The following is a 12,789-nucleotide window of genomic DNA, read 5'->3' as shown; positions in this document are numbered from 1 at the left end:
ACAGGAACGACGGGAAACGTAGTTTGTGAAAAGATTACCCGAAATGCAATAGCAATCGGGAAATACCAGGCGGGGAATAGGAAAAGTAACACCATGCGATAAATCTTCCTGCGATATTTAGAAGCCTTAAAAATCTCAAAACAAAAGATTAGTGTGCGATAACATAACGAGCTGCAGTTGAATAGTTCTGGATTCATTGGGAAAAAGCGGCATTTTGTCTAAGTATGTTTTAAGTAAAGGCAAGACCGTACTGCTGGCCCTCACGCGGGCATCTTTCAAAGCTAACAGCTAACCTTAGCGTGTTAGCTGTGATGCTGGGTTGCTCACTGAGCATCTTAATGAGTAGCTGAAGTCGAAATAGCCCGTTGGTGTTAAATGTGTGCCTCTTAAGACAAAATGTCTGGCTTTAACTTTGGATCAGGGACTCTTGGTTCCACCAACACTGGTGGGGGATTCTCATTTGGGACTGCAACCAGGTAATGACACATTTCAGATAGCGGACTTAGCTAACGTTAGCATGCCGTTAACCTGTTGTTAGCGGGTGTCAAAACTTGCATGACCGTAACATTACTCGAGTTTGTACATTATCATTAACAGTACATGCTTTTGTGAAGAACACTAGGATGTGAGGATTATTGTTTGTCTATCGATAAAGATTATTAATGGATATTTCCTATTTAAAGTCCTTTTTTGTCGTGTACTTATGGCTTGTCCTGATAGGCAAAAGCAAATTTGGCGTAATATTCTTCTCAGCGGAAGTAAATGTAAGGTAACGAATGTAACGTTAGCTTTTACTTTGAACCACCCATTGTAACTCCTACAAATTGCAGGTTGCCCTGGTAATCTGTTGTCTTTGGGGCTATATGTTACAAATAAGTGTGTAAAGGTGGAAAGTAGGAAAGCATTTCCTTTAAAAGTTATGTTTTTCTATTGTGTAGTTCCATGAAGTTGTAGCACAAAGTCAGTTTGCATTATTGTGCCAGTGACAGACCGTGCTTCTTTGTTTGCCACTTGACCTACATGTGATTATGTGACTGAATTTATTGCCTTTCGCCTCTGCAGTGCACCTGCAGCCAGTACGGGTGGCTTCTCTATTGGGACGGCTCTGGGTACATCAGCTGCGACCCCTGCTGCCGCCGCCACCATCACCACCAGCACCACCCCGTCTCTTGGCTTAGGAGGCACTCTCTTTAGTCAAAAACCTACTGGAGGATTCTCTTTCAACACACCTGCCTCAAGTAATAATCACAGTCACACAGACACGTAAACACAGTGGCAAGCAGTGATGTAAATTTCCTGCTTAATTAAAATTCTTGCCGGTTGCACTCATAGGCTTCATCTTACATTATGATGTTGTTCTCTTCTAGACGCTGTTGCACCCACTACAGGCCTTACGTTAGGTATGTTTGTATTTCTGGGCTATTTTTGAACTGAGATCTTAGGAAAGTAATTGAAAACAGGCTACAACCTTGATTTCTACATATGCTTTCTTTCAGGTACCCCGGCCACTTCAGCTGCATCCACTGGCTTCAGTTTGGCCTTCAACAAGCCCACCGCCTCAGCAATACCCTTTTCCCTCACCACCGCCACTACCACCTCCTCATCAGCCCCTGCAGGGGCAGGTTTAACATTTGGCTCTGTCCTGACATCCACAGCCCCACAACAGCCTGCAGCCACAGGCTTCACCCTTGGTCTTGGTGGCGCAACAACCACCACAGCAGCTTTAACAGGCTCGTCACTAGGCGGGGGTCTCTTCTCCAGCACTGTGTCTACAGGTGAGATGCAGACAGATGGCCTGAATTTGTCCACACATAAGCAGTATGGATCAAACTTGGCACAGGGCACATTGACTACAACAGCAAAACATTGTTACATGGTTATTTTAGAAGCAGTTTTCATTCTTACAATGCTGCACAGTATTATTACCTACATGTTTTGATGTTGCAGGATTGGGTCAGCCCACTCTTGGAGGAGGAGCAGGCGGGATAACATTGGGTTCTCTGTTAGCTACCTCCACAGCAGTATCAGCGGCTCCTGCCCCCAGTATTGGCCTGGGTGGAGTTGATTTCAGCACCTCCTCTGAGAATAAGAGTGACACATCATCTGGAGCCAATGCACAGTAAGTTCTTACTTAAAAGGACATGATAGGACAACTGTCCAGGACTGTCCATGCTATAATGTAAAAATGTGTAAACAGCTGTTTACTGAGAGGCATTCAGTGGCTTCTTATGATTTTTAATGTATACCTGTTTAGCAAGGACTATTCAGTTTGTTGTAATGAACACTCTCTCTTCTTCAGGGACAGTAAAGCTTTAAAAGATGAGAACCTGCCCCCAGTCATTTGTCAAGATGTGGAGAATTTCCAGTAAGTTTTGTGTGTTTGATATGTATATTGTCACAGGATTTGATTGATTGACTGTAAGGTTGCAAGCGTTTGCACATTGCTTGGCAAGTTCGAACTGTGTCATTTGTTTAAAGATGCAAATGTTGCCCTGGTTTATCAGTAGTGTTATTGTTCCCAAGGAGACATGGCTCATTTTGTGCTGTACATACATACGTATTAGGCGGAGTGTAGCGATGTACTCCAAATAAATCAAATATGGCGTGTTCATTGGTGTTGCCAAGTGCTGGCAAACTGTGTTGTGAGTAATTTCCAATGGCCTTTGTTCCTCATTTTTACAGGAAATTTGTGAAAGACCAGAAACAAGTTCAGGAGGATATCAGCAGGATGTCATCTAAGGCCATTTCTAAAGTCCAGGATGACATCAAGAGCCTCAAGCAGCTTATCTCTGTCAGTGCCAGCGGTCTGCAGCGTCAAGGTCTGGCCATCGACAAGCTAAAGCTGGAGACGGCGCAGGTAAAAACTGCACAACGAAACACCCAAGCCTAAGTGTGAGAAGTTCTATGTTAACTTAAGGCTTTTTAGTACTGGTGCAGAAATCTTATGTAGTCATAGATCCTTTGTCAATATGAGCAGAGGTCACAGTGAACACTTAACTCCCTCAAATCCAGTCCAGAAATACGCATGACAAGAGTCTGTTACTTCCCATGAATTGAAAATATGGAAAATGATCTCCAAAAGAAAGAAATGGCATCGTGAACCTGTACCTAATGAAAGAATCTGTCTTTTGACTGCCTTCCTTTCTTCTCAAGGAGCTGAAAAATGCTGACATAGCACTGCGTACACAAAAGACTCCACCTGGACTTCAACATGAGAACACTGCTCCGTCAGAGTAAGTATGCTACCAGATAGAAGTCCTGAAGGAACTCAAGGGAGGGTGTGCAGTAGTGCAGTCTGATTGCTTTATTTATCTTTTTACTCAGTTTTAAACTAAAACTTTTGTTGAATTTGTTGAAAGTTGCATCTGAGTCCCACAAGGCCTTATAATCATCTTAACAGACATGTCAAGTTCAAGACCTGTTTATATAGGCCATTGGCATATAGCCAATATGCCTCTGCTCTGTAGTCCCAGTTGTTTTCTCTATATCAGCCTTCATCGCTGCATGGATTTGACAAAAATGAAAATACGTGGTATTTTTCTGTGTTTAGCTACTTCCGTAGCCTGATAGAGCAGTTTGAGGTGCAGTTGCAGCAGTACCGGCAACAGATAGAAGAACTCGAGAACCACCTGACAACACAGAGCAGTGGCTCTCACATCACTCCTCAGGGTAAGAGGACATTCGTTGGATCATTATTTGTTCCTCTCCCCAAACTTTGATTTTTCACTAACTCGCCACGATTATACACATAGATCATTTTGAGTCTGTTTTTGTTTCCAGACCTGACGTTGGCCATGCAGAAGTTGTACCAGACATTTGTTGCGCAGGCTGCGCAGCTCCAGTCTGTCCATGAGAATGTCAAGGTCAGTTCTTTGCCTCCAGCTTTGTCTGTAAATGATTAAATTTTCCTTTGAAGATTTGTTAATAATGTCCAGGACTGTGTGAAAAGGCATTACGAAGTTGAATTATATTGTGATATGATCATCTTGCATTATTGTTTGTTGTCCAAATGGCAGATTTTAAGTAAATTGCAATTAAAACTAAGAAAACTGCTTTTTTTTTTTTTTTTTTGTCTTTCCATGTGTTTATGTCTGATATTATAGATCTTGAAGCACCAGTACCTCTCCTACCGTCGGGCTTTCCTGGAAGACTCCACGGACGTCTTCGAGTCCAAACGGGCATCCAACAGGAAGTGGCAGAGCGCACCGCGAATCACGACTGGGCCTGCCCCGTTCTCCAGTGTGCCCAACGCTGCAGCGGTTGCCATGGCAGCCACGCTGACCCAGCAACAGCAGCCAACTCCAGGTCTGACTGCCTACAAGTTCTAGAACGTTATTCTCCTCTCACGTTAAAATATAGGCGGGAGAGGAGCGACAAATATACGTTTTTCGAGAGGATAAGTGCGTTTTTAAAATGAAGGCGATTGTGTGAGTAGACAGGTCAAAAGGTCACATTAAAAATGATTAAAAACAAAAAAAGCCTTAGCTGGTGCCAGGCTGTTGTGTCTGTACTTTCTGTAACGAAAGAATGGCTGAAGAAAGAGGGAGACAGGGAGAGCTAAACCCCGACAGGAAACCTTTGGTGCTGCCTTACCATCTCGTCTCTGACTCTCAGTTCAAGGGTTAGACACATTTAATTGATGCGCCTGACAATGCTAGAGTGAGGACGTTTTATAGATAGCTCCAGTGGGAAATGAGCACCAGAATCTGGCAGTGTTGGTGCCAAGTCTGTACACTTGAGAACGTCATACAACGGGACAGAATAACACACCTCCTGCTTCTAATTTCTCTCTGTGCCGTCTCTGATGGGATGTTAGAGCAGATAGATGAGGCTCACATCAGTTGAGAGATGATACAATGGGAAAGAAAGTCCAGCTCTCAATTTTACTCACTTGAATTTCAAAGTTATAATCAGAGCTTCTAAATCTCATTAAAACAAGGACTTTTGTTTTATTGAATGGATACTTGAAATGAGCCAACTCGAAGAAGGTTGTTCTGTAATGGGGTTAGAAACAATTGACTCTTGCTGTGTGATTTATAGGTATACGGTACTTAGCCTACTTTTCTAAAACAAGATTGTGTCTGGGTGATCAGTTAGTATGTGAGGTATAAATTGATTGTAATGTAGCTCCTACCCTCTTCTCTCCAACTGTCTCTTCCATGGAGTGAAGCTCCACTTACTCCACTCCACTGACACCAATTAGCATCAGCTGACTTCACTGAAAATACACACCTTTCAAGCATTTTTAAGAGCAGAATTTCTACAGACTTTGTTTTGCCATTGTTCATCATGCAGCTTCTCTCGTTCGGGGTGTGACAAAAGTAGGCTCAGTTTAGGCCAAGCCCCATGTTTTTGAGAAACTATAGACTAAATCGTAAACTTAAGGCAACGTCAACTTGAATTTTAAAAAGCCAGTCCTATTTATTAATCAAAGAATGTGAGATATGTTCATGAAATGTTTATTAGCTTGAAAAATGTTAAATTATTTCCATCTTTTGCCAGTAGAAACAAAACTACACTGATCAAGATTATTCCACACAGTATTAATATCTAGCATAAGCAGAAGGGTGAACACTGATCTTTCTATTACCCCAACTGCTTGGTTTTTGCGACGTGTTGGCAAATTAACATTTTGTAGGACTTGGTGCTGGGTTTATCCCAAAAAATACTTAATAAGCCCAGTACACTAATATTATAAAACACACAGGTCATATTGTTTGTCAACTTCAGCACTCAATGGCACACATTCATTGTTACGAAACGTTTTACAACTAAAATAACAATGTTAAAATTGGTGTCCGTCATGGTTGTTGCCACATCTCGGATGTGCCAAACGAAGTTTCAGCCTTTTTTGTAGGCTTTGGTTTGTAGGCCATTTTACTGGCGCATCAGGGCACCCACTTACTATGAACAAACTAAGCTACTATATATTCAGTATTAGCATGTTTCTGCTGTCTTTTTTTTCCGTGTACATTTAAATAAAGCATAGTGAAGAGTTTGAAAGCAATATTTTAATTGGATGAGGTTGCAAAGGCAGCATGGTTTAACAAATTTTCACATGGCAAATTACAAAAGTGCAAAATAGAATTTTCTGCTGCTTCCTTTTCACCGACACGATCAGATCCGCTTCAACTGTTATCTGATAACCACCAATTGTGAACCAGACAATGAATGTGGCCTCTTTTGTCACTGTAATGATATTTGAGCATTCACATACCTTTGATCACTTAATACACTCAAGAGCTATTCTGAATAAGCATCTCGCCTCTTTAAGTATGTGCCAAGTAGGGATGGGAATCTTTTACCAATCCATTACTTCACCACAATTTGCCCTAAAAAGCTCTTCACAAACAAGCCCTGTTGTCACAGTAGATAAAATCCACTTGTGTGGTACAAGTGCACGCGACCTTAGTGCCTGCTGAAGATTTTCTTTGCATTGCTTTTTAAATTTCATATAAAGCCAGATCATTTTCTGATCATTTGTGTGTTAACCCTGTGTGCTGTGGGTTTTCTAGCTGTCTAAAAAGCTGCATTGCGCTGTAACTTATGTCTAACTTATAGCTTTGCAACCCCACAGTTGGGTACTAGGTTACATGGTTGCTCTTTTGATGTCAACGATATTTAGCAAAATCCCCTCCCTATTGCCAAATAGTGGTTATTCTCACGCATTTGACCGAGTCATTTCTTCGACTAAGCCTAATCACAGGTGGATGTCTTTGTCTCATCAGTATTTATTTATCTATTTATTTCTATTTTATTTTTTATTTGTGTGTAACTTAGCACATCATTGGCATGGCGTAATAGAGGGTGGCCAGTATCACAGTACATACAGCACCAACCTTGCAGCTGGGTGGTGCTTGCTTCATGCAGGCTCTTGTTTGGCCCGCGTACTTGTCAGTGCAGCGGTTGGTTGTGTAGGTCGAACGCCTGTTCAGGTTCGTGCATCAATGAACGTATGGTGAAAGGTGCCAAAAGACTCAGGACTGAAAACTTTTTAATTACCTGAACTGTAAATTTTAATTCAGAAATTGTCTTTCTATCGCTGCACTTAGTTGGTCTTCAAGTGGAACATGTCCAAAAAAAAAAAAAAAAGCCCCGTGACAAAAATAGTCTGCATAATCTCATCGTTCGATACTGAAATGCGTTTGGTTGGTTTGGTTGCACGAGGCCATACCACTGTTACTTGATTTAAGCTATTTCACCTAAGGGCTACTGTCTCTGTAACAGGGCTGGATCATTTCACATGAAGTTCAGTTGAATTCAAACGTAGAGTAAAATTGCTGTTCACAAGTTGTAATTTCAGGTATTTTATCGAAGGTGGTGATACTTTGTATGGACCTTTTTGCCAAGACAAGTTTCTTTGATTTTTTTTGTAGGAAATCTACCTTCTCACTTCAGTGATTGAGTCCAGTGTGTTTTGTAATTCAGAGGAGATGAATGACTTTTGCTGCTCACACTGGTGCTTCAGTACCAGTGAGATACATCTGTGCCAAACAAAACAGACCGATCAGTGTGGTCAGATTTCATGTCCACATGTCTTTACTGCGTGGGTTTTTATCTCCCACCATTTTATTCTGAAAGGAGACAGTGTTGCTTGGTGTGAGGTACTGGTGAGGGCTTAGCATTTTCGGCACTCAGAAGAGTGACAACAAAAAAAAAAAAAGGTGGTTTTAATGTGTTGTGATATAAACTGGTTTCCAGTTCACTCTCCAGCACTTATCTGTATTGCTGCTAGTTACAGTGGTGCTCGCTGAATCCAACCTAATTGATTCTTTCTTGGTGGAGTCGCTGCACGTTAAATAGAGAAGCTGCTGCTTTGGACATTCCGGTCCTCCGTTAGACAACGCTAAACATTTTGTAGGATTGAGATACAGTTTTGGACCGAGCTGGACGTCTCGTTTGCTAGATTCCTATGTTGTCCTTTTATGTAGTTGAGCTTACACTTTAGCATATTGTCTTCCACATCTATACAGTTGTACTTGGCAGAATAATGGCTATTAAATTCTAATAATTATTGACCTTGAAGGTTAGAGTGGATATTTAGCCATCTTATTCCTGGATGTTAAGTATCTTCCCAGTATCAGTTATATGTATGCAAATGCAGACTGCTGTATTTTCTTGAATGTCATTACAGCAGCAAAAATGATCCTATTTACCTCTTTTTCAGAAACAAGTGAAGGATATGATTTTTTTTTTTTAATTCTTTTATTTATTTAGATTTTTTGGATGGTTGGACTTGGCACACTACTAGTACCACAATTTGTCTACATTGCTCAACTCGAGTTATCCTCAATCTCAATAATGATTCTGAATTGTGTACATGGTATCTTTCTTTTTCTGTGTGATGTTGAGCTTCAGCACATCAGCAGAGAGTCTGGTCTTTTGGGTGGTTGGCTTTTACAGACTGTTTTGAATGTCTTTAGTCACTCTTTGTAAATTTCCTTTCACCATTTATCACATGCTTACATCATGCCTTTTTTTTGTAGTGGTTTTTCTGGATGTGGCAGAACACTAGACTCTTACAATATGTTAAAAAAATTCACCTTACTTAAATCAGACTTGATCCAACTAAAAAGTGTTTGTAGCCTGTAATCACATGTAGATTTATCCAAAGTGCAGCCTTTTTATGTTTAAAAAGAAAAAAAAAAACAGCATTAACCACCAAGAATTTGGCTGTTATTATGTGTAAAAATACACTGGTGAAAAGTGTTCACACAAACAAGAACCACGAGGGTCCAGTCCTGTTGAAAGGACGGCCCGACCACCTTTACTTCCACAGGCAAACTGTAACATATCACTGAGTTTTCTTTCATTTTGACCAGTTAACACTGAGGCAGCCGTAGATGCCAAATTCACATTTCTTACCTAAATCTCGAGTGCTTTTACATGTAGATGAATGTGTTTAAACTTATATAACCAATGCCTGTTGATACAGTATATTTAATATATAAGATGGTGTGCCTTTTAAGCTATATTCAATAATCGTGTGATGCTTTTTTTTTTTCTTTTTTTTTTGGCATATGCTAGTTCATTCACTCTCAGAAATCTTGAAAATTTGGAAACTTGTCAAATGCAGTAGCAGTTAGCAATTAACAATCAATTCTGTTCTAAACTGTTTGTTTGTGTTTTATGTAAGTGGAATTGCATATTAAATTGACAATAAATCCATTTTTAAACAAAGAAACGTTTGTCCTTGTTTCTTTTCGACTGAAGTTGTTTTAACGATGCAGACTAATTGGAAGCCTGCAAAATTTGAATTCATAAAAGAACAAATTGTGTAGAGGGAAAAAAAAGAGACAAGTTTCTGAGTGAAAGAACTAGCAGCATTTTTTTCCACACTTTGTCAGCATCTGTAACTGTACTGCTGAGTATCTGGAATGTTATAGCTTAACAGTATTTGTGAAGTACATATTTGTGCACTGCAGCTCTACAAGCATGGGGCCTTTTCTCTTATATACTTACTTATATTGTAGGATATTTCCAATCACCATGTAAAGCTTGTGTAGGTTACTTAGCTGCTGCAGTCTTTTGGTGTACTTATGAAGATAAACCACGATGTTAGACTCATGCACCGTCTATCGCAGACATTCTGGTATTGAAAACCTACACATGGACTCTTTAATCTTGATATGAATGCATATTTTTAAATTTCATTGTCATAGTGAAGAGGAATTTTATATGATAGTAGTGCACATCACAAGATGCCTAATGTGTCCTTGTCATGGTCAGTGTTCTTACTGCTTTTTTCTGCCAAAGGAGATGAGGAACATTGGTCACCTCATACACAAAACACATTCAGAGGAGTAAGGCATATGCTCTCTCTCTGCCTTAGGGACCCAGGCACCCTTGGGGGCAGGGTTCGGAAACCCCTTTGCCTCAGCAGTGGGCACTAGCTTGGGCTCTTCTACCCTTGGAGGTATTACCTCTGTCTTTTTTTATAAGAAATTTGACTTTTATTTTGCCCTTTCCTTACAGTTTTCCATCCACCTAATGCCTCTTAGCTTTTATCGCCAGGCAGCTTTTTTAAGTTCTGTGTGTATGAAAGTAGTGGTGCAGTGTGTGTGTGTGTGTGTGTATCTAAGAGTGTAGTTCAGTCCCAGCTTGGCAGCGTTTTTTATCATTTTTTCCCCTGTTCTTCCTTGTGCAAGTCAAGTGCGTTCACACCACAAGAAAACCGAGCAACCACTTGCCACAGGTCGCTGCACTTCTACATGTGACAAGTGGGATGATTTCTTTCCTCAATGAGGAGAAATTTGGCACAAAAATTAACCAGTGTTTGATTCAGATCATGCTTTGGGTGTCAACTGGCAAATCCACTTGACCACAGCAGCCAGTTAAAAGTAACTGGGCAGCGTGGGAACCAGTGGTCTGAGCGCACACCAGTTTGGTGTCTTTTCTTGTAAGTGGCGTGTTTGGTCAAACCTTTTCTCCCTTTGGCCTTTGCTTTGCCATGTAGTGTACTGTGAATACAGTTCTGTTCTGCAGCCTCCAATCAGAAGCTTTGTGTAGTGCTCTATTGATTAGACTGAGGCATTTGTTTTGCATACATGTTTGCTAATGCCTGCCCTTGTGCTCTCCTGAGGCCCTGCTGCTTGTATTCATTCCCGGTGTAGCCTGTGTGCTTAGCCCAAACTGACCTCCATGTCACTCTCTCCCACAGGTTTTGGTGGTGGGCCAGGATTTGGTGGGGTGGGGACTGGGGGTTCTTCTTTTGCCTTCTCCTCCACCAGTAAGCCCACAGGAGGCAGTCTGAGTGCAGGTACACACATACTGCCTATACCACCTTCACACCTGGCCCCTGAAATATTACAGCAGCTAGAAAAATGATGGTACAACTAGAGTCTGAGTTGGTTTGTGTTTGCAACGGTAGTACCTGGATTGTGATGTTTCTCTGAGAGCATGTCAGATGCAGTTGGACAAGCTTCTTGTATACATATTGTAAAGCTATTCTTACCTTCAAAGCAATATGCAGTTACTGTAGAATATGTTTCTCTGGTTTCCTCGCTGCTGTAAGTATGCTTTGTCATCACCCTGGTAAGCCTTTCATGCAAATGCGCTGCCAGTTTGGCCCAGGACTTTTTAGAATATGGGGTTTTACACCAGGTGGACAAAAATCTGTATTTCATATTGACCTCCTTAATTTTTATCCTTTATTTGCACCATTACTTTTGTTTTCTCTAACATTTCTCATATTTTCCTCTTTTTTGTCTGTTGCTTTTCTAGGTTTCGGTAGCAGCAGCAGCTCAGGCTTTAACTTCAGTAACCCTGGCATCAACCCCTCGGCTGGCCTGACCTTTGGCGTGTCTAACCAACCTGCTGCAGGCTTCGGCACAGGAGGGCCCCTTCTCCAGCTCAAGAAACCCCCCGCTGGTAATAAAAGGGGCAAGAGATAGAACCAAGGAAGGACAGAACCCTGTGACTTACCGCTTGACCAGCTTTGGGGTTTACAGTGGGTAAGGCCTGGTTTCCCAAAAGCATATAAGTACTTTAATGATTATTATCCAACTGCAGAATAAAGAAAATGTAAATTTGAGGAAATCATCAGGGATGGGTTTGAAGCCACCTTAATACAGCAACACTGGATCTCCCATTTAAAATCATTTGGAGGTATATAAAAACCTAATTGGATTCCGAATTGTGAATTACTTATCAATACTCAGTAACTCTGAATGACTGTGGACAGTGGCATCTATGGAAAGTTTAAAAATAGTGTTTGCCAATCGCATTGACTCAAAATGTTGGCTGTATGCTTTAATCTGTAGCTTTTGGGATGCTTTTGGGAATGCCAGCCATGGACAGAGCTGGGTCAATTACAAATCGTTCAGTTATCTGTGAGGAATTTCTTTAGCCTGAATATTGTACGAGATTGATGTATTTTTTCGCTTTGAGGTTGGACAGTGCAGTTGGTTCCATTGTGTCACACGAACTGTCAATCACGTAACTGCACTTGAACGCCTCTCAAATGAAGACTTGGCCCAAGTCTCGTCCAGGGGAGGGTTAGATAAGGTAGAGGGAAAGAAGCTTATGGGGTAACAGTTCGTTGGGAACAGCATAGTCCCTGCCCAAAGGTGTCAGTGGAGGAATTATCTGATCCTAGATAGTTTTATAGGAACAGGAGAGTGTCCAGGGTGGGTTTTTGGGGAAGCACAGTTTTATTTTTGTATCAAGTGGAGAAAGACGTGACATTCGGGAGGGGTAAAAAAAAGGACTAGCACCTTGGAGTAGTCCATTATGTAGTCCACATAACCTGTGTTGTTTTTTGCTAGAGTCCATCCTTATCATTGTTTATTAATTACTTTATAGCCACATTTTGTTCCCCTAATGTAAGAACTTTTGGAGTGGAAACTCTGCTGTTTGTATTACATGGCTCCCATTAAATGTTCAAATTAGTTGAATCTGAAAGGGATTTCACAAGCAGATTCTACTTTCTCTACTCAATTTATACATGTGCTAGAATAAATTTGCACTTGCCAGTGTATATGACCTGACAGTGATTGTGCGAATGTGCATGTGTGCCTATTGCACAAGTATGAATTTGTCTCTCTGGTCTATCATGGTTGCTGAGTTCTTTTGAACGTCCGGTGTGGTTGAGGGGGGATGTTTTGCTTTTTTAAATTGTCCTTGTCAGTTTGGTTACCAAATACTGGTAGTTGTACTATTATTTTCTAATCACAATCTGTGTAAACCTGTATTTTCAAGAAGCTGTTTAATAATAAATTCTTAAAGAGGATGTTTTGCCTGTTTATGGCATCACTTCAATAAATGTGAGTTGACACAGAATGCTGTCTG

The 12,789-nt window shown here is 40.9% G+C and overlaps 1 protein-coding gene across 3 annotated transcripts; it reads left to right on the top strand.

Annotated features, from left to right (window-relative positions):
- Positions 1–40: 40 nt before the first annotated feature.
- nup58 (nucleoporin 58) lies at positions 41–12,778 on the top strand. 3 transcript variants are annotated; one of them, XM_070985970.1, is made up of 14 exons: positions 41–476; positions 1,063–1,238; positions 1,368–1,400; positions 1,497–1,775; positions 1,948–2,119; positions 2,300–2,365; positions 2,683–2,857; positions 3,154–3,233; positions 3,551–3,669; positions 3,781–3,863; positions 4,104–4,305; positions 9,833–9,916; positions 10,661–10,759; positions 11,224–12,778. In XM_070985970.1, the coding sequence occupies exons 1-14, from the start codon at positions 397–399 to the stop codon at positions 11,391–11,393; spliced, it is 1,818 nt and encodes a 605-aa protein (XP_070842071.1). In that variant the 5' UTR covers positions 41–396; the 3' UTR covers positions 11,394–12,778. The 3 variants fall into 3 exon arrangements, with proteins under 3 accessions (XP_070842071.1, XP_070842072.1, XP_070842073.1); XM_070985971.1 differs by lacking the exon at positions 9,833–9,916; XM_070985972.1 differs by lacking the exons at positions 9,833–9,916; positions 10,661–10,759.
- Positions 12,779–12,789: the final 11 nt, after the last annotated feature.

The sequence above is a fragment of the Chaetodon trifascialis genome, chromosome 18, assembly GCF_039877785.1.
Source record: "Chaetodon trifascialis isolate fChaTrf1 chromosome 18, fChaTrf1.hap1, whole genome shotgun sequence".
Lineage (NCBI taxonomy): Eukaryota > Metazoa > Chordata > Actinopteri > Chaetodontiformes > Chaetodontidae > Chaetodon > Chaetodon trifascialis.
This window is presented reverse-complemented; position numbering and strand designations above follow the sequence as displayed.